This window comes from Lepisosteus platostomus, chromosome 3 (genome assembly GCF_059453375.1).
Source record: "Lepisosteus platostomus isolate fLepPlt1 chromosome 3, fLepPlt1.hap1, whole genome shotgun sequence".
Taxonomy (NCBI): Eukaryota; Metazoa; Chordata; class Actinopteri; order Semionotiformes; family Lepisosteidae; genus Lepisosteus; species Lepisosteus platostomus.
This window is the reverse complement of record NC_142613.1, coordinates 59,065,129-59,085,612: the sequence shown is the minus strand read 5'-3', so window position 1 is coordinate 59,085,612 and position 20,484 is coordinate 59,065,129. Positions and strand designations below refer to the sequence as shown.

The following is a 20,484-nucleotide window of genomic DNA, read 5'->3' as shown; positions in this document are numbered from 1 at the left end:
TTTGTTTGTTATAATCAGCTTTTAATATCAAGTGAGTTGCTCTGTCTCTTTGGGGAAAGTATAACCAAGGATATTTTGCAGGATATTTTCATAAACATGCTACCATCTTTCAAATGCCTGGGAAACATGCTGTCCTCGTTTATTTTCCTTGTGAGATCTTGCATCAGTTTTTAAACAGGGCTTCAAAGGCCGCAGTCCTGACGCTTTTATAGGTAGCGTGAAATCATTGCATCACATCAAAACACTTTCAATAACTGCTTATCCAATTCAGGGTAACAGTGGCCCAAAGTGGGATACACCCTGGAGAGGATACCACTCACCATGGAGTCATCTATTACTCAATACTTACAACAAAGCTGCATTTTGCCTGTTGTTTAATAAACGTAGATACTTCTTTAAAAAAATCAATGTAGATACCTACATTTGCGAAGAGCTTACTTGCAAGTCAGAAGCATGGGGGAAATGGGTGTGATTGTCTTTAACATACAGTAGTGCTTCAGCTTCTTTAGAAAGTCAAGAATTTTTGAAAAATATCATCTAGAAAATATCATGATGCTGATGTATCAAAGTTGTGGACTGCTGAATGCTGCTGTATTTCCAAGTGCATGAACATACAGTAACTGTGACACAGGCCCATCCTACCCCACGTGACTAGTGAACACCCAGTGCACCATATACCAACTCACCAGCATATCCCCGTATTAATATGTGGTCTGTCCTGTTCTTTCGGACCCCCTTCAGAATCATAGCTCTTACATGTTGGTCCCCTCTCTGAGAAGACTGGTTGGTCTTCATAATTCTGGCTGGTCTTCATCTTCTCTGCTCTTCATTCTGTTATCTCCACCATTCAGCAAGGCACCTGCAGCTCTTAGCAAGGTCTCTCGCCGAGAGCTCCTCATAGCTCTACTGCAGAAAGTTTGGGCTTAAATAGGGTGACTCACAGCTGCCACCCATTAAAGGCAGCAGCTTCCAGCAGCTGTGACCTCCAAGCCATGCATTGGCTGACACCCCGTCACAATAACTTCTTGTTCTCAGATAACACCAGATTGTTTGCCTGTTTGCTTATGTTAGTGAAAACAGCCCCCTCTAACTAACGGTTATGATTTGTGATTAAATGTCATGTTATCTTTTGTAAAAATGTGTTTATTTTGTCCAGTTTCATTTTTCACTTTTCAGTGAAACTCATTTTTTAGTTGTTATGTATTGAGGTACTGCAATACGAATTCTTTGTTAAACTGGTTAATTAAAGCCCATTCTTGATTTTTGACATGGATTGTTTTTCATTGTGGAGTTGTGCACTATTAACAAGATGACTTATGGCATTGTTTTAAGGTTCTGAGAATTGTAATACTTGTTGTTTTATAAGTTGTTATGAGCAGTATAGCAACATCAGATCACAGAAGAAGTCATCTCTCTCTGAATGTCATGTTCCTACAGATGGAACTGTGGCCATATTATGAATACTGGTATATTTGTAACAGGTTATGGACTGGATATTAGCTGTTGTAACCTGTCCTTTTGAGACCAGATTCCTCTTAAGAGTTTGTCTGTTACCTAGTAACCTGTTAATAAAAATGAATGAACAGGTAGTACTGATAAGTTAATTGGCTATTGGGAAAATTGGCCCTGGTATGGGTGTGTGTCTGTGTGTTCCCTGTGATGGACTGGTGTCCTATCCAGGATGTATTCTGCCTTTTACCTGTTGCTTGTCAGGATAGGCTCTAGCTCCCCTCCAACCTAGTAGAAAATTATTGGATGGTCAGGCATGTGTCATGACAATCTGTTAACTTTACTGTGACTTTCACGTCTCCTAAATCTGATTCTGTGAACTAGAACTGCAGCTCGACCTTGAATTTTTCTTGTTGCAAGGCCTAGCTGAGCTGTGCTGTCATGGCCTCCCATGATTAAATGGATTTGGCCAAAACAAAAAAATATTTGGGGTATTTTGCTGGTTAAGAGAAAACCAGTTTATCTAAAAGGGTTCCCTTTTTAGCCTAACAGTTTTTTGCAGGTGGTTTATATTCTTGGCTCTTCTTTCTCAAGGTGGATTTAGGTGGCTGCACAGCTCAGCCAGACACACCGGAGACTCCGGTCCCTGCTGCAGCTTCCCCCAATGAGGTAACCTGACATGTGGCATGGGAAGCACACTGTGCATGGGTCTATGTCCATGTAACAAACTGCATGATCTCACTGAATCAACACTTCCCCTGTATTCTGATTTACTTTGTGATTTCAAAAACTCAATCAGATTCCCCCTCTTAGATACTACAGGCAGACTGTTGAGGGCTGCTAGTGGAACTTCATGCATTATGATGTTGCAATCATGTTTCCAAATGAAAACATTTTCATGTACATTGTATTCACAGTAGTCTGGAACATTGCAACAGGTAGAAAACAAAAAAATGGAAGCACCTGGGTAAATAAGGAAACTGGGCGCATATTGAATGCAAGTCAGTCCACACAGGGGTGGGTTAATTAAGCAAAGAACATGCTTAGTATAAAAATGCTGGACATGCCAGTTGCCTATGATTCAGACTGGAATGGCTGCATGAGGAGAAGTGGGGGTAATTGTTGGGATGCATTTGGCTGTTTCAATGACCAGGACAGCAGAACTTTCATTATGTGATGTCAACATGGAACTGAGCAGAAAGATATCAACAGCAAAGGACACCATGAGCGGAAGCCCATTCTCCAGCATCATGATCATCTGTGCTTTAATTCTAAATAAAACGCAAAACAAAACAAAAGCCTTGTTATGTCAGATGTGTAATGGTCAGATGAATCATCCTTCACCGTGTTCTGGACAAACAGATAAGTGGATGTCTGGAACCATCCTAAAGAACTTTCCTTTGCCCTGATTTCCAGCAGCGAAGGGTTCAGGTAGCTCTGTAATGTTGTGTGGCACAGTTTCCCGAAATGGTTTGGGTGCATTCCCTTAGAAGGCGCGTTCAGCACTTATTCATCCTCGATGGTACTGAGTGATCATCTTCCCGGCAAGAAGAAAAGGCTGCAACGTGGTGTGAAGGACGTCTTCCAGGCTGGCGTGACCCTATCCCCAGGGTACTCTCGTGGTCTCCCAGTGGTTTGGTGAGCATCACACTAAAGTTGACGGTATGCCTGGGCCTTCTCAGTCGCCAGATCAGAACCCAATCGAGCATTTCAGAGATATTCTGGAACAAGGCATTCTGGAAGAGGCGGCATTCCCCCTGCACCAACGAGGCATGAACTGATTGACTTTCTCTTGGGAAAAATGGTGCCTGTGGAATTCCAGCCACTGGTAAACTCTGTGCCCAGTGTAAACAGGCCATACTGGCCTCGTATGAAAGATCCTACACCCTAATACCCTACTTAGCAACTTCACATTTGTGATTGATTTTTTGTACACTGCCTGTGCCGCTTTTCCTAGAAAGCCTCTGAATCTTGTTCTGACTCGGCTATTAATTATGTTGTGGAACCAATTATTGACTTATTTAATCTTAACTACTGCTGTGTTCAAAAGCTACCAAAACATGTGCAGGCTGAGTCAGGAAGGTGTCTAGAATTAGTTTGTAAGCAATTAAACTACTTAAAAACATTCCTCAACATTATGAGCAGTCTTGCTGAGAACAAAAAGTGTTTCTTTTGTTTACGTCTTATTTTGTGATGGTTCTATTTGTGCTGTTGTGTAATCTGGTCAAAAAAAATAAGCATTTGAAAAATAATAACTGTGAGACAAAATGAAAAGAACATTGCTTGTGATTTGTCCTTGATCTATAGCTTTTAAGTATGCTTAGATCTATCATGTTAATTGTGATTTTGCACCTCAATCGATTGCCACAAAACCTCAAGTTCAAACTACAGTATTTGCACTCTTATATTTACTGAAATATTAGTAAATCTAAAGTGCACTTCTATAGATTTTGTTCAGTCACTAGATATTTAGAAAGAACAACATTTGTTGATGCTTTAATACTGTATGTTCAGAAAATGTCTGTCCTTTAAACATCTCATTGAATCACTGTGATAAAAAGAGTGGTTTCTTGTACCTACTGTCACCTGAGGTATACAAGCACTTTCAAATAATGCTTAAGTTTTGTTGGCTGGAGTACATTTTATGAATGAGATGAATTTCTCTGAGTGCCCTAGGGACGGTGAGAATGCTTTAATCTAATGAATGCAAGTTAAGGTTAAAATTAATGAAGGTTTAAATGGTTCCAGCTCATTTGTGTGTAAACATTAATCCCTTAGCCTTTGGATCCTAACCTTTATCCATTTTCTCTTTGAAGATGTCTGCTGTATTCTTTAGAGGATATGAGGAAGGTTGCCATAATTGACGAGCAGTTACAATTTATGTCCACTAAATGAAATGAAATGCCATAAAAGTCTTTTAGAAGTTTCTGTAAGAAAACAAGGACATGAATAATGAATGCATTACCTTTGAAAACCTCTGATACCACCTCTGAACCAGCTCTTTGACTGATTTAACAGTTTGTCCTCTAGAACTAATCTCTTTGTTACATCTGAAAGTGCTTTTTTCTGTTTTGCCTGCCAAGTGTTTGACTGCCTTTGTTTGACTGAAAGGGAAGGCTACGGATTCCTCTCTACCTCTCTTGAACTTACTGCATGGTCATTTGCAGTTCAATATGCATGTCCATTGACTGAATAACAGTTTGTCCTCTAAAACTAATCTCTTTGTTATATTTTATTAGAATATTTAAAATTACATTTAAAAAATAAACAAATGTTAGTTGGTAAAATCTGTTCTTTACCCTTTCAGGGGCAACAAAGAACTTTGGTCAAACAAAATGGACCCTTTCTGATCTGCTTAAGGCTTGTGTCAGACTGGGGGACAATGTAATTTGTCTAAGGCTTCTCAATGGGCTGCTGAACTCAAAGGGGACACTGTATTGCCAGGAGCCAAGAGGGTTCTGGCTATCTAATCTCACCCTCCCATAGATACTGTGCAGCCACCTGCACCCCTCAGGAAATCCCAGTCACAGTGAAATAGCAGGGGTTAAAACGTGTTGCCTCAGTTCTGGATTTCCACCTGCACTTGGGCTTATGAATTCAGCACGCAGGAGCTCTGTCCCAGTAATTGGTTCAAATAGCAAAAATAACAATGAATCAGACAGAGACCTGAAAAACAAGAGTTTATTTAGCTACAACAGACTACAGATGAGCAAAGATCAAGTGCTAGGAAAAATATCTTGGTCACTGCAGATGAGTATTACTTCTCTACTAGAATACGTTGTCAGTGTGGAAGAGTACACTATGAAAGTTTAAGATATTAACAAAGCCTTTCTTGATTGATGGGAACTATACAGTATGTAGGCTCTGTAGTTTACGGAGTAGGGAGTGCATCATTCATTCTGTACCTCACTCTTCTTTTAGGACTTCATTTACAGGAGTAAGTAAGAATTGTATCTAGAATTAGTTTTAATTTTCCTTGAGAAAAAAGTTGGACTGGGTTGTACAGGAATGATCATTGGAGCCTGTTTCCTGTTCAAAGCAATTCACCCAATGCACAAAGGACATTGGTAGGCAGTTGCGACTGGAAGAGTATCTAGTAGAAGTAGTGAGAATAGGAGTGAGTTAATTCTCTGTAGGTTGGTTTAATTGAATGCTGATCACAACAACTTTGCTCTAATTTTCGTTTGAGAAATAGTGTGCTAGAGTTAAAGAATAATTATTCTGTATGAACCCCAGACTTTGGCTGCCTTGCCTTGTAATGTAGAATCAACTCATCGGAGGAATTTGCATTTTTGATCATTCTTAAAAATCCAGGATTCCTCCATTGTTTATAACAAGGTGGTCTTACAATATTACAGGCAAACGATAGCAGCGACCCTTGGTCTACCTGGAATGCTGGTACTACTGGAAACTCAACTAATAATTGGGGAGGGAAAACTGAGAGTACAGAAGCAGCAACACCAAACCCAGCAGGCAACTGGAACTCGACAGCACATGGACACCCACAAGCATACCAAGGTCCAGGTATGGATTAAACCATTTATATACAAGAGGGAAGGTTCCTTACAGAATTTTACAAGTTATAATCAAAACTCAATTTGTTCTGATATACCTAGGGATGTGGTCAATTACATTGACAACTCATTTATTTCAATTACAAAGGCTAACCTTGCAGTTCTCTAGTTGGTGATTGAAATGAATAAACTTTTAGACAGGAGGCCAGACTTTCTGTCTAGCACATATGGTGATATAATGATGTGTTTCTTCTGTTGTGCTCATTTGGACTGAAGCACAAGGGATGAAAAATACAAAACACGCTCACTTTTGTTCAGATGTTTCATTAGCAAGGAAAACTACAAGATAATCTCTGAAGTGTGGCAATGCATCAAACTTTGCTTAGCTATGTCTTTAAGAAGGTCAGTAATATCACCGCAGCACTGATGAACTAATGACAAGAAATATTACAATATTAGATGAAAAATATATATATATTTTATATATAATAATTATATATTTATATAAAATATATTTAAAAGGTTATTAGACATCTGTTTTTATTATATCCTGCAAAAATAAATATCAGCTCTTGAAGCAACATAATCCTTACTTTCTAATTTAAAATATGTTATAAAATGAAAATGTGTACAGCTCCTTAAGTGTTATCACCTTATATCTTTCTAGTACAGGTATATAAATATAGGTGAGGACCCTGGTAAGGTAATCATGCCAGTTCCTGTTGTGATTTTTGTTTTATATCTTTATAGCATTGTTTCCATTTGTCAAATTGGACCTTGCACACAGGATGCTCATTTAGGATTTACAAGTTATACAGTACATTGTACTGTACATCCCAAGATGCAACATGTTACTGTATGTTCACCATCATAACAGTTTTATGTTTCCAGTATGATCCAGTGCTGGATGTTTTAATCATTATTTTCACATTTTTATTATTATTCTGTCAGCCCTAAGAAGGCCGTCCTTTTTAGTACATCTCTGCACTTAAGTGCCAAGGTTAATAGTTCATATTTTCCTGTGCAGCTGTTTTATATATGACAATACTAACCGCCCTCACTCTCAACAACATTTCAAATATACTGATGGAAAAAAGAACCCCAGCATTTTCTGGAATGAGAATACTATAGTTATAGCTTATGTACTTTCATAAAAGGTTATCAATTTGTTTTAAGCCTTTTAACCAGCAATACATCTTTTTCAGTGAGGCATTGCAACTTGCCAATCACATGAAAGCTCGTTAGGTGCACTTTTACCCAATGAGGTCCAAGTGGAACAATGCCTGATAAGGTCACCTTTCAAAAGGCCTTAATTCAAAGCTTAGGTCGCTACAAAAAAAGGCCACAATTAGTCAGTTTACTGTGCATTCCATAATGCCTGGAATGCCACCAGAAGCAAGGGAGAGGGCCATTGGCATGCTGCAGGTAGGCATGTCATGTGCCAGCGTTGCCAGACACTATGGAGTGAGCCGCTCCACTGTGTCCCGACTGCAGAGAAGGTTTCAGCAGACCGGCAGGACAGATGACCGTCCAAGATCCAGTCGCCCACGAGTGCCACACCAGAGCAGGACCGACACATCAGACTGGTCCATCTGAGAGATCGTTTCAGATCTGCCACCTGTACTGCTGTTGAAACTGCCAGCAGACACAATGCCTGCATCAGTGACAGGACGGTGAGGCTCCGTGCTGCTGACCTTAGAGCAAGGCGACCTGTCAGAGGCCCTCTGCTCACACCTCCTAGATGTCACACCCGACTGGCTTCAGCCAGACTGATGGACTCGTCAGCAGTGACATCAGGTCCTCTTCCCAGATGAGTCACTCTTCAGCCTGTTCAGGTGTTGCATTTCTTTTTTCCACCAGTATATATTGATACATTATCAGAAGCTGGTTGTTCCTGGTAAGGGTTGTGGTAACCCAGAGCCTTTCCTGTAAACACAGGGTGATGGTGAGACTTCATCCCAGATAGGACACAGTTACACAGAGACAGTATAGTCACACTAATGAAGGTAGCCAGCATTTCCACATGGGAGGAAACTAGAGATCCCACGAAAATCCAGATGAACATGGGAGGAACTTGTAAAATCCACAGAAGGTACCCAAGTCTAGAATCGAGCCCCAGCCTTAAAAGCAGTGACTGTGTAGCACTAATCACTATCTCATCATGCTGCCCCTTTTGAACCATACTTATTATTTTAATTCTTGCACTGCAAGTTAACTACAGGTAGCTGGATTTCCATGGATGAAATTTAAGATAAATGTAATTTGAGTAAGGGCCCACCGATATTAATAACAGTTGCAGTATTTGTTTATGGGTTGTACTGCAGGAGTGACGTACTGTATCATGATTGTAAGAATATACAGTATATTAATGTAGTAAAAACGTATTAGAAAGAAATATGGTAATATCAAAACTATAAAAACATTTTAATTTTTTGTAATAAATCATGTTACAAATATCTTTCTGAATGATTAATTTTATATCATTTTAATGGGGACATTCAAGCAACACCGTTTTTTTTGTTTAGATAAGCATTTTCAAGTGCAGTGATCTTTCCAGATTTCTTTATCAGTATTGATAAAAGATAAAACTCACAATCAAGTGAAACAAACTTGTGATAAGCCTTTCCTCAGAACAGTTATCACTTCTTTTACATTGTGAGGGACTGCTTTCTAAGATTTTTAAAATCCCCAAAGGGGGAAGTTGATGTCTTAGTTTAGAACTTCCTTAACACTATGACAAAGGGAAAAAATGAAAAAGGAAACAAGTCCGAGATACTTCTTTGCAGAATTGCTTTGTCTGTGTAATGTTCTTACACTCATAATTATGGTTGCCTTCTTTTCAAATACAGAAAATGCACCACCTACTTCTTGCACATTTGGTTTCATTTTCCATTTTGCTTGGAGTTCAAAACTTGAGAAACAGGCCTTGTTCTGGTGACCACTGCTTCAAGGCACTGTACCATAAGCCATGGTGCACAAGAGTTGCGGTACATACAGTTTAAGCTATGATCAGGAAATAGCTTGCATTTTTAGAGGATTAAAAATTGTGAATTAAAGAGGCAGTGCAGAAATACTGTACTGTAAACCAGACATATGTTTGTGAAGATTACATCTCCAGCTGTACGTGGTGTGCGGCAGTACAGAGCACTTTCTTTAGATTTATTTTACATTTTTATTACTGCTACTGCTATTAAGTCAATTGGATGAAACATCTGTGCACACTGAGGACACAAAACGTCTGCTTTGGGATATCCCTGAGCTCCAAATTGCTCTGCTCGGTCCCCTCTGATCGTGTCATAGCTCATTAGATTAAATTGACAGTTTTGTATACTTTTATCACTGAAGAAATTTAGAGAACATTTATGTCTCGTACAAACTGAAGTGAATGGAATCCCGGATGGAGTTTGCTATAGTTCTGACCAAGAACCAGAGTTCACTTATGCTGCTATTTGGCAAGCACTGCACGTTATAGAATTAAACTTACTCAGCTAGAAGGATACACTCGTCATATAATCGTCTTACTGTTCTTATTTATAGAAACAATAGTTTCTTATTTCTGGGTTATGACTGAGGACCACAAGGGACACATGGAATAACTGAATCTTGTGCAAATGTTTTTCATGTTATGTTTGTGCCTCTGGACTAGTTTTTGATGTTTCATATAACAGTTGCCAAGATGTGGCATCATAAACCTTGTAAAAGAAATCATTTACACTACATCTTTGCTGTGTGTAAACTTTTAGTTTCAGTGAACAATATCACTATGAATACCGCAAAATGTTTTTTTTTACTATTTTTTGGTTTTCCCTTCTGGAAATGAATGTTTTCCATTCAGAAAATGACCTGCCCTAATGCCAAACAACCTCAGCTTCTGGATAAATATTTTATTTCGGTATTCTTTAGTATACATGTATTTCAGATCAAAAAAGCAATGTGTTCAGTTTTTTCATTTAGACCTTAACACTTTTTTTTCTTTTTCTTTCAAGATATCTATCCCTATCCATACCTAATTGATTGTGCAGGTATACCACATAATGTGCTTGCTAGTGACAGAAAACTGATGTAGGTTTTAATCTGCAGCATGAGTGTGCAATAACAGCTTGAGGTGAAGTTTTTTTTTTTGCCTGCCTGCAAACATATGGGGGTTTATTCACATTTGTCTAACCTTTCATTCAGACTGCATGATTAAGAATAGTTTATACAATTGCCAGTTGATATAATGTAGGGAATACTCTGTGATTTTTGTTGTGGGTGTTCTGTCTCATTTACTCTCACAGAGAACAAGAGAAAGGTTAAAAACAAGGGGAGTCCAGTTTGCTTGCTTTTTGATCCAGGATCCTTTCAGACTGCCTACCAAGGAAACCATTATATTTAGGAGACTTCCGTGTTATCAGGGGTTTATTTAAAACAGCCAGTCCAGGTGCAAATGTGCTTTGTTCAAGGGCTTTCATATTAAGATCCATCATTTTCATCTGTTCAGCTTCCTAATTGAGCTTGTAATAACTTGTGCCCCTTTTGTCCATCTGTCCATCCATTTTCAATTCACTCCTGCTTGTGAGGGTCTCTTGGCTAACCCCCCCCCCCCAAAATGAAATGTTAAGCAGCTGATGTTGCAATAGACTTTTCATCATTTTGTGATGTAAATCTGTTTCCCTTGCCCACATCCTGGAAGCTCTGACAAAGTCGTTTTTTCCAAGGTCGTCTGTTTTCACAACACGAGAAACTGAAATAGTAGCATATAACTGCTAACATATTGTGGCAACACATATGAAATGAAGGACACGACTTAAATATACTGCATGCTATATGTATAGTAGTTTTAAGATTTCCTTTGCTTCACTATTCATTGTTTTCTAGAAATGTAAACAGAATGTTCTTTTTTCATAGTTTCTACAAGTAGAGGTTTTTGCTTTTAATAAGCCTTCACTGTTTCATATATTTATATACAACCCTAACTGGCCTAATTTGCACAGTAAATTGGTGTTGTACTGTATATAGGGCAAGAGTTAGCTGATTATGAGGTTTATTGGTTGAGTTTAAGTCACATGGAGCTGCTGCTCTTGGCAGCCAGTTCAGGGAAAGCTGCACTGGCTGGTGTTCAGTAAGGAAAAACCCACTCTAATGAGCTTGCCTCTCTCAAAGACTGGAATCAGTACTGAGAAGAAGCCTGGAGTGGCAATCAGGAGGTTTTCTGCTACACTGAAGAATTCTCCTCTCTGCCATTAGTAAAGGTCCAGATCCAGAAACTCTTTCCCCAAATTCAGATTTCAGATTCCCATGTTTCTGGTGTTTTTCTGCTGACATTAATCATCTTAAACTATCTTCTTCCTCACTGGACTGCACAACCTGTTCTTCCAGTGTATAAGTTCATGGAACTTTGTGGGGGTGGGGGTGATTTTCCAGCGCAAAACAACATTGATCCCATTGGCTTGTAGGAATTGGGTTATAGGAAGTATAAAATCAAGATATTAAACTGACTGGGCTCTGCCTTGTTGGCTTGGGATTTTTTTGCAGCATAACTAATGATGTTTTGGTTTTATTTTTAAATGCAAGCAATGCATGGGAACAGTAGAAGCAGTTGATACCTCACCTCATCTGAATATCACACAAAGGCACAAACCCTTTGTGGTGGTTAACCAGTCATTTTATTCTCCAGCATAGTCTGATCATAAGATAAGTTTAAAGAATCCTTTTCATAATGCAGCAGTTGTTTATTCAGTAGTATAGAAAGTATGGTTAATTTAATTATGTTGTAAATGAAAGAGTGTTCTGATTTCTAAGAAGGCACCTACAGGTCCTACTGTATACATAAAGGCGGCATCCAAGAACTGACTGTCAATTTTTGGACAGTCTGCCCATCTAATTTACTACAAAGTGGGTAGTTTGTCCAAAGTGGTTAGGTCCACATTTCTTTTTATTAATTCTTTATTTTACCAATTTAGTCAGTTGAGATCTAGTTCTTGTGATAGTGACAAACTGGAGACCCTATTTACACATTAGGGTGTTTTTTGGAGCAATATAAGGGAGGTGCAGTACTTTCCTCGAGGACACCAGTATCATCCCACCTGGGATATCATCTAACAACCCAGAGTCCACAGACCTAACTATTACTCTAAACTGCTGCCTGATTTACTATGTAATAGTTAATATAACTATATAACATATGAAAGGTTAGAAACAAGTAGAGGCCATTTGGCTTATCCTGTTTGGTTGTAAGTACTGTAGCTAACTGATCCAGGTATCTCATCCGGTCAACCAGGGTTTCAGCCTCAACAGCACGGCTGGGTAGCCTGTTCCAGCAATGTTATTGAAGCCAATGCCCCTGCTTCTTTAAAAAAAAAATGAAATGGATGAGTTTTCAGTGCCCTGCACATTTTTACAGTCTGCCGATGTTTAACTCAGGGGCTACAGATGATGATGAATGGGACGACGACTGGGATGAACTCAAGTCATCAGGGGGATTCGCAGAGTCGGAAGCTGGAGATGGAGGAGCCATGAACCGTGCTGGAGCCCATGGTTCATCCATGAAAATTGCTCTGAACAAGTAAGATGAAACGTTCTTTTTGTGTAACCCAGATTGGTCCCACAAATGGCTTTCTAAAATGTTTTTGCTATTATGTATTATGTGAGGTGATAATTCTGCAGTTTTACCTGTAAGGTTATGAATGTGGCACATTTTCACCTTCAAAGATGTAAAACATTTCCAAATGGATGTTCACATCTTTGATAGTAGGCTTTTGCGACTGCCTCACAACCTGAAGGTTAAGAGTGCAGTTCACACCTTGGGTGACTGTGTTGAATTCACAGGCTCTCCCTCTGTTCATGTGGAAAGGCATGGGTTGGTTTTATAGCCTATTCTAAACTGTCTCTTCCTCTGTTGTCTGTGGAACTGGCATGAATTCCCAGGGACGAGCAGTCATGTGCTCCCAGTCCTATCTGGTGCCCTGTATTTCCAGGATAGGCTTCAGCTTGCCACAACCCTCCTCAGGATAAGCAACTGTCCATTAATGGATGGATTATGTGAATTCCCAAGGTACTCACTTTGAGTGCAAGCTGAGCTCTGTAATCCAGATATCCAGATGCCCTGCTGGTCTTGTGACAGAAAGCTCCTCCTGTGACTTTCTGCTGCCTGGCAGGGTTTCAAAGAGAACTGGGAGAAAGACGGCACATCTCTCATCTGCACCTGCTGTCCTCTAGGGCACCATGGAGCTTGACGTGTGTCACCAGGATGAGCATGTCTGCTCTTCCTCATTCTCCTCAGGCAGTGCAAGAGTTGTTGATGCGGCCGGGACATAAAGTAACAATTAGTAGTTTGAAATAAGGGGAGTATAAAATGAATAATACAAAAAAGCGTATAATAATCCTATCATGTGAGCCTGGTCATGTCACTTGACTGGCATGTGGGACTCTCCAAGTGACAGAGCATAGCTGGCTGAGCACAGATGAGGTTAAGATCGGTTTAGTTAGGTAGGGCTCTTTTGGCAACTGAGCAACGGCTGTGGCCTTCTCAGGCGCTTGCAGACTCGAGGTGCTGTTGGTAAAGGACCCATTTCTCCCTCCGTTGGTGCTGAACCTCTGGTATGGAAATGATTTGCCTGCGAGGTGTAAAATGATGAGCAACTCTAAGATGGGCAGGTCGGAGGAGTTGGCCTGCATTTTTTTAAATCTGCAGTGCAAGCAGATGCGTGGTTCATAGCCACGAGCCGAGTCAGGAAAAACACACAGTTGAAAAGTTTGATTCAGACGGGTGCAAAAAAGGAACTAGTCTAAATTTCCAAAACAATTCTGTTATGCGATCCACAGAACTGAAATATAAAAGGGAAAGAAAAAAAACAAAAAATGCACCTTTTATTTGTCACCTTGTCTGTAATTGTATGATTGATGCTACTGTCATCAGGCATTAAAGTTTTACTACCAGCTTGTAAATATCTTACATACAGTAACTTCAAAGATTAAGATGAGCTTTTGAATTTCTATATCCAGCATGAAGTTTCCAATCTATGAATGTAGTCTAATTGCAATCTATCACTTTCAGTGGATAAGTCCACAAATCCCCTTTAGCAACCCTAGACTAAACCACTGGACTAAACAAATGAAAATTCTGAAGAGGTTTTAAATTTAAGGCTAAAGCCATTGCTCCAACCTGACATCCCACTTTTGAAGTTGTAACATCTCCAGTTATCTTAATGGGTTTCTCAATATACTTCGCTGTCCACACACATGCATTGTTAAGGCTCAGAAATAAACTAACTGAGATAATGAATACAAATTTCACATAATTTAAACTGTGTACATTACAAATGTGTAGTGAGTATAAATTTATTTGTTCTAACAGTTCCATGTATATAGTATAATGCAGTATGTAAAAATCATGGTTGGTGAAATATTTCAAAATTGAAAAGGTGTTTGCACTCTCTAAAAGGTTTGAACTGCTAGTGTATTCTGTTAAGTTTCAGTACAGAAAGGTCCCACTAAGCCTGCTGATTAACGTTATGAACGTGGCCAGATGTTGGCAATTTTTGTTTCCTGCCTTATGAAGAGGCTACTCTTAAGCAAATATCTTCTCAGGTAAAATACTTCTTGATCGTGGCAGTATAGAACACACTATCCAGCCATGTTGTTGAAGCCAGTACTCTGGCTTCTTTCAAGACACAACCGGATGAAATCCTTGGATCAATTAGCTACTAACTACCAGATAGGCATGATGAGCTGAACGACCTTCTCTGACTCACAGCTGTTTTTATAATGTAAAGTCTAAGTGGAGGCCATTTTAAGAAATAATACCTCTCAATAGTGTTCACAATTCTCTTACCTTATTCATTTCTAGGACATTGCAAAACATTATATATTTACAGGTTTCCTGGATTTTCTAAATCGGGACCAGAGCTATATCTTCTCTCAAAACAACCCGTGAAGACAAAAGAAAAGATACCAATTTATGTAAGTTACCAGCTCAAAGAACTAGATGGACTGAACTGCCTCTTCTCATTTGTTAACTTTATTTTGTTTTTTGGATCTATTTATGCATTTATTGGTTTTACCATTTAATTTGTGAGCATTTAGGCAATATGTTGGCTATGTTATTGTATGCTACATTTTGTTATCTCCTATTTAAATATTATTTTTGTAATTCCAGCTTGGAGAGGTTGGGCCAGTGTGGCTATATCCAGAAACACAGCTAGATTGTGTTGTAGCAGATCCCAAGAAGGGTTCCAAAATGTATGGCCTGAAGAGTTACATTGAATACCAAGTTACTCCAAGTGTAAGTGTGGCTGTTAGAGACTTCCTGTAATCCGGTTTGGATCTGCTTTAGTATATTTGTATTTTTTGCTACATTTTGTAGGGTGTTAAAAATGCATAACTGAGTTCTTCCCTTTGACCTCCTACCACCTAATGTTCTCTTTATATTTATTGCTTTTCTTTGTTTATAGACTGTACTTACTGTCATTATTTATTATTTGTCATTTTGTAATTGACTGTCTACATTTAGTGGTGTTGTCTGTCATACTGTCGTCTGCTGTACTGTGCATGTCCTGAGAGAACAGCGCAAATAAGAATTCCAATGTACGTGTACATATGGCAAATAAACTCCTCCATCTCTCTCTCTGTTGCTGAATTTGGACAGAATTAACACTGAAAATGATTGCTGCTTCCATGCAAGAGAAACTAGTGTGGTGTTCTTCTCTTTTACTGTATTACAAAACATTATCTAATCACCATAGTTTTGTATTCTTAAAGCTTCTGTATTATTACTTCAGTGATTATTACTTTTGTCCTGCATCTAATGTGATGCATGATTTAGAACATTGTGACCTAGAAACAGGTTTAAAAAATATTACTAAATCAAATTTGTGAAAAGCACTGAAGTGTTACATTTCTTATTAGTTTTAAGCCATATCAAAGCTATATTTATATTCTGCCTCTATAAATTATGTATTAAATTATGTATATATTAAAGCTCAGATTATGTTTTAATAAAATAATTTTCTTTGTGTTCACATTACCTCTTGCTCTGTAAATCCTCATACAGCAATATGTTAATCGTTACAGACAACAAACAGACCTGTCAATCACAGATACAAGCACTTTGACTGGCTGTATGAACGTCTTCTGGATAAGTTTGGTTCTGCTATTCCAATTCCGTCTCTGCCAGATAAACAGGTTACAGGTACATTTTCTTCAGTCGTATTGCAATCGTATTGCATGCATTTTAGCATTTCAATATACAGATTTTCCTTCAAAAGGAAACCAAACTGTTAATGTCACCTTCATTGCAAGTAGGATGGCACACATCATTGTTTTTATTTTAAAAATGGAATCACCTGACAGGTGGGCATGTGGCTGTGCAGAGTGCACAGATCCTCATTCTAGTATGAAGCTAGAAGTGGTTGTAGGGAGTGTGCAGATGTTGGAGACGATGGGTTGTATAAAGCAGAAAAAACCTATAGGTCATTTGACATGCTGCAAGCTGCAAGCTCTATAGCGCCTAACTAATTAGAGGAGGACCTCTCTCGCTGAAGTCACTGCAAGCTTGCAGGCACCTTACCGGTCTCAAGAGATGCTGTTGTCTGGCAAACCAGGTTACATTTAGTCCACCCAACCCCAGGGGCACTTGGCCGGTTTTGCACCGCCACTTGGGAATCTTAGTCACAGTCAACAACTGACTACGTGCGTTTTTAATTCAACTTGAGTGTGTTTTGATTTCCGAACTCTTCTATCCAGTCTGAGTAGCACTTCAAGGGATACAGGTTAGGTTTTTTTCACCTTAATTAAAACAGAATACATGCCTCTGAGTATAGCTACTTCAGGCTCTGCAAATACTGAGGGTTACAAGTAAATCACACATTTCTAAAACCCAATACAGATGGGCACCTTTCATACCCTAACTGTGTTGCAGGCCGGTTTGAAGAGGAGTTCATTAAGATGCGGATGGAAAGGCTCCAGGGCTGGATGACCAGGATGTGTCGGCATCCTGTTATTTCCTATAGTGAGGTCTTCCAGCTTTTCCTCAGCTTCAAAGATGAAAAGGTACAGTATGAACTTCATATCCATCTGGGGTAGCTTCTTCCTGCGTGCTAGCACTGCATGGTCTCATTGGACATTTGCAGCTTATGAAGCAAGTTATCTGATAATTAAGACTCTGTGGCCTTAAAGCTTTTAATAGGTTTGTAGGGCTGTAAAGATGAAACTGTTTGTAAGATTTAATGCCCCTTAAACTCCTGTGCAGGAAGGCAGCCCAGATGCATTCGCTAAGGAAGAATCATTCATTAAAAAGGGAATATGTTAACTGAAACATTAAATTCTGAGATTTCGTATAGAAATCAACTTTTTTGAGCCATCGTGCAGTGTGTTACTCCTCAGTAATCCCTTGGCTTTTATTTGTTCCTTATATCATAGTTTCAAGATTAAATAACGGCACTAGACCTGACCTGAGCATTGGGGGGGGGGGGGTTTGGTTCCCCATCCCAAGGCTGGAATGAGATAGAACAGGAACAAGAAGAACACTGACAAGGTGTTTGTATATTAACAAAAGATGATGCAGCATAATCACAGTCTGTGAGAGGCTTTGTATGCCTGATATTGAGGTACTGCCAATATCGGTGAGACAGTTTTACCTACACAGAAAATTCCCACAGATATTCGTAACTGTTGTGCTCATTCATCCTAAAGCAAGTTAAACAAATGCAGTTTATCGCATTTGTAATGTCAACCGCTGCAACCTAAGAAAGTCTTTGAACAATTTGTACCACTGTGTCAGCTGCCCAACTAGTAACAGTAGCATTTGTGGATTTGTGTGGATTTGCGTTAGTGCTCGATCAGAGGGGAGTACGTGGTTGCTGGCTCATCCAAACACACCGCCGCGTTCTTGTTACCAAGCTACAGGACAGCACTGAAGAGGGAGAAAGCACAAGTGTAGCAACTAAAGGTCTGGCCAGACAACAGGACATAGTGTCTGCAGGGTTGCTTTTTAGAATCTAGTTACAGTTTAGATGATTCCAGCGAAGGTTTACTCAATTAATAAGCCTCAGGTAAACAAATTGCTGAAGTGTAAGGAACAAATCAAAAGGAATCTCAGTTCTGAGAACAGAGAACTGCGTGGAGCACAATGAAAGCTGTGATGGGTCCTGCAGGACAAAGATCAAAAACTCAGTGAATGATGATGGTTTTTAACACTTAAAAAGATCTGCCTGATGAGCTAAATAATTTGAACCTTATATTTGACATGCATAACTTGAGCAGAGAAATTGGAGAACTTAAAAGAGAAGCTCACTGCTTCTACCAGGGTTAAATTTGGTGCACAATATGCTTCAAATATTAAAAAAAAAAAAACAGGAAGGAAAAAAGTCAGGAAATGTCCTTGACCTGATAACATCATCGTCAGTGGGCAGACACTGAGGTCACGTGCTAAGCAGCTCAGTCCTATTTTTTATTATATATTTAAAATATTTCTGAATCGGAAAAAAGTACCCCAAATTTAGAAACAAGCAACAATCATACTATTTGCAAAACACTATTTCCCCAAGACGTTAAATGATTTCAGATCAGTGGCATTGACCTCTTTAGTTATGAATTACTTTGAGAGAATTGTTTAAAGGTATGCGCTCCACTAGTTAGAGCACCTGCTAGATGCCATGCAGCTTGCCTACAGGGCTAAAGAAGGGCTGAAGATGCTACCCTCACATTACTGAAGCTCTGATATTCACAACTAGAAGGTTCCAAAATACATGCCTATCTTTTATAGATTTCTCAACAGCCTTTTAAAACCATTCAACCACACTTACTCATGGAGCTCTCAAATTGTAGTCTAAAATTGAATATTGTACTTTAAGTTGGATTTTAGACTCTTTGATCAACAGATCACACAGAGTGAGAGTAAATAGCCTTATATCAGAACAGCTTTTTTTCTTCCTCTGGGTCCTATCCAATACACTCTGTATACAGATGGCTGTAGAAGCCCTTTTGAAGACAGACACATCATTAGGTTTGCTGATGACAGTCATTGTCAGTCCCCTCAAAGCTGTACACAGTGATCATGGGCCTGTAGTGGATTATTTTGTTGAATGGTGCAACAACTCCTTCTTTCAATTTAATGTGTCGATAACCAAAGATATGTTCATTGATTATAGAAAGCTACCACAAGCTGCAGAAGCAACAGTCATCGAAGAGCAAGAAATTAAGAATCGTCAGCAGTTATAAATATCTTGTCACTAGCCTTAGAAGAAAACACAAATGCAATATGCAAGAAGAGCCAACAACAAGTGTTCGTCCTAAGGAAACTGCTTTTTTGATTTTTGTAGTACAACTATGACTTAATTCTATAGAAATTTCATTGAATCTGTCCTAACATTCACTGCAGCAGTCTGGTTTGGTAACCTAAATATAAACAGATGGAGCAGGATTGTGAAGGTAGCCAGCAAAATCATTCGTGCACAACAGCTTTCCGACATCTGTGTCTAACAAAATGCAGAAGGCCAATATAATCGACTGTAATGACCACCCCCTGCTGAGTGAATCTGATTTTCCATCTGGGCATCGATTTAGACTACTCAGATTTAAATGCAATGGAACTAAGTTATCTTTCCTTCCCATGGCTATTAACCTGCTTAATTTGGACAGTTGCGCATATTTTACTTTATTTTTTCTTTCTCGTCATGCATGTACGATGTCTCTTCTTTGTTAATGGGATCATGTTGCGTTAAATGTTTTTTTTTACCTGCCTGCAAAGGAGATTTCTCATCTGGGACAATAAAAGAAAGTACTGTAAGTACAATCATGACGTTATAGAAAAGGACTTTTACAGTCAGCCTCACAATAAATGGTATTAGATAACTATCATGCAGATTTTGCAAAGCTGAGTATGTCCGTTTCTGTGCAGCTTTAGAACTTCTCATATTTCTTGGCAGGATTGGAAAACTGGGAAGAGGAAGGCTGAGAAAGATGAAACAGTGGGAGTGATGATATTTACCACAGTGGAACCTGAAGCTCCTGACCTGGATCTAATTGAAGTGTAAGATTGGCTATTTTCATGAGTGGATCTGCGTGTGTGTATTACCTATTATAGATAACAGGAAAATAAAAGTTTCCAGGTCCAAGATGTTACCAAAATATTTCATATTTTCAATCAATTTAGGAAAAATTTCACAGCTACAATATTATAATAGCTTTGATGCAGGGATTTATTTTCTAACGCAGGACTACTTGTCTTCTGTGGCAGCTTATACTGTAGGTACATAAATTAGCTGGGCACCTAAAGGCCAGGAAGACATAATAGTATCTGTGGTGTTTTTCCTTGTCTAGGTGGTATTTAGTTTAACACAAAAACAAATTTAGGAGCAAACATTTTGTTCATTCACCAGTTTCCTTTAATTAGCCCAGATATAATAGAATAATCATGTACCTGTAAAAAGGAAATATTACTCCTTGAATGTTCACTTGCTTAAAGGCTTTTTGTTTAATATACAAAAGGCATTTTTGAAGACTTCACAAACTCATCCAAATACTGCTGAATGATTAAAAAAGT

General features: G+C 38.9%; 1 protein-coding gene across 3 annotated transcripts in view; it reads left to right on the top strand.

Annotated features, from left to right (window-relative positions):
* snx9a (sorting nexin 9a) overlaps positions 1 to 20,484 on the top strand; it is a 52,294-nt gene that overhangs the window by 18,138 nt on the left and 13,672 nt on the right. Inside the window, exons 5-13 of one of the 3 annotated variants that reach the window (XM_088626219.1) lie at positions 2,044 to 2,118; positions 5,808 to 5,973; positions 9,950 to 9,985; positions 12,366 to 12,507; positions 14,819 to 14,903; positions 15,100 to 15,225; positions 16,014 to 16,131; positions 16,861 to 16,991; positions 19,868 to 19,971. In XM_088626219.1, coding sequence (XP_088482345.1) covers positions 2,044 to 2,118; positions 5,808 to 5,973; positions 9,950 to 9,985; positions 12,366 to 12,507; positions 14,819 to 14,903; positions 15,100 to 15,225; positions 16,014 to 16,131; positions 16,861 to 16,991; positions 19,868 to 19,971 — 983 coding nt within the window. The remainder of the gene's footprint in view (positions 1 to 2,043; positions 2,119 to 5,807; positions 5,974 to 9,949; positions 9,986 to 12,365; positions 12,508 to 14,818; positions 14,904 to 15,099; positions 15,226 to 16,013; positions 16,132 to 16,860; positions 16,992 to 19,867; positions 19,972 to 20,484) is intronic. The other 2 variants (XM_088626221.1, XM_088626220.1) reach the window with 2 other exon arrangements.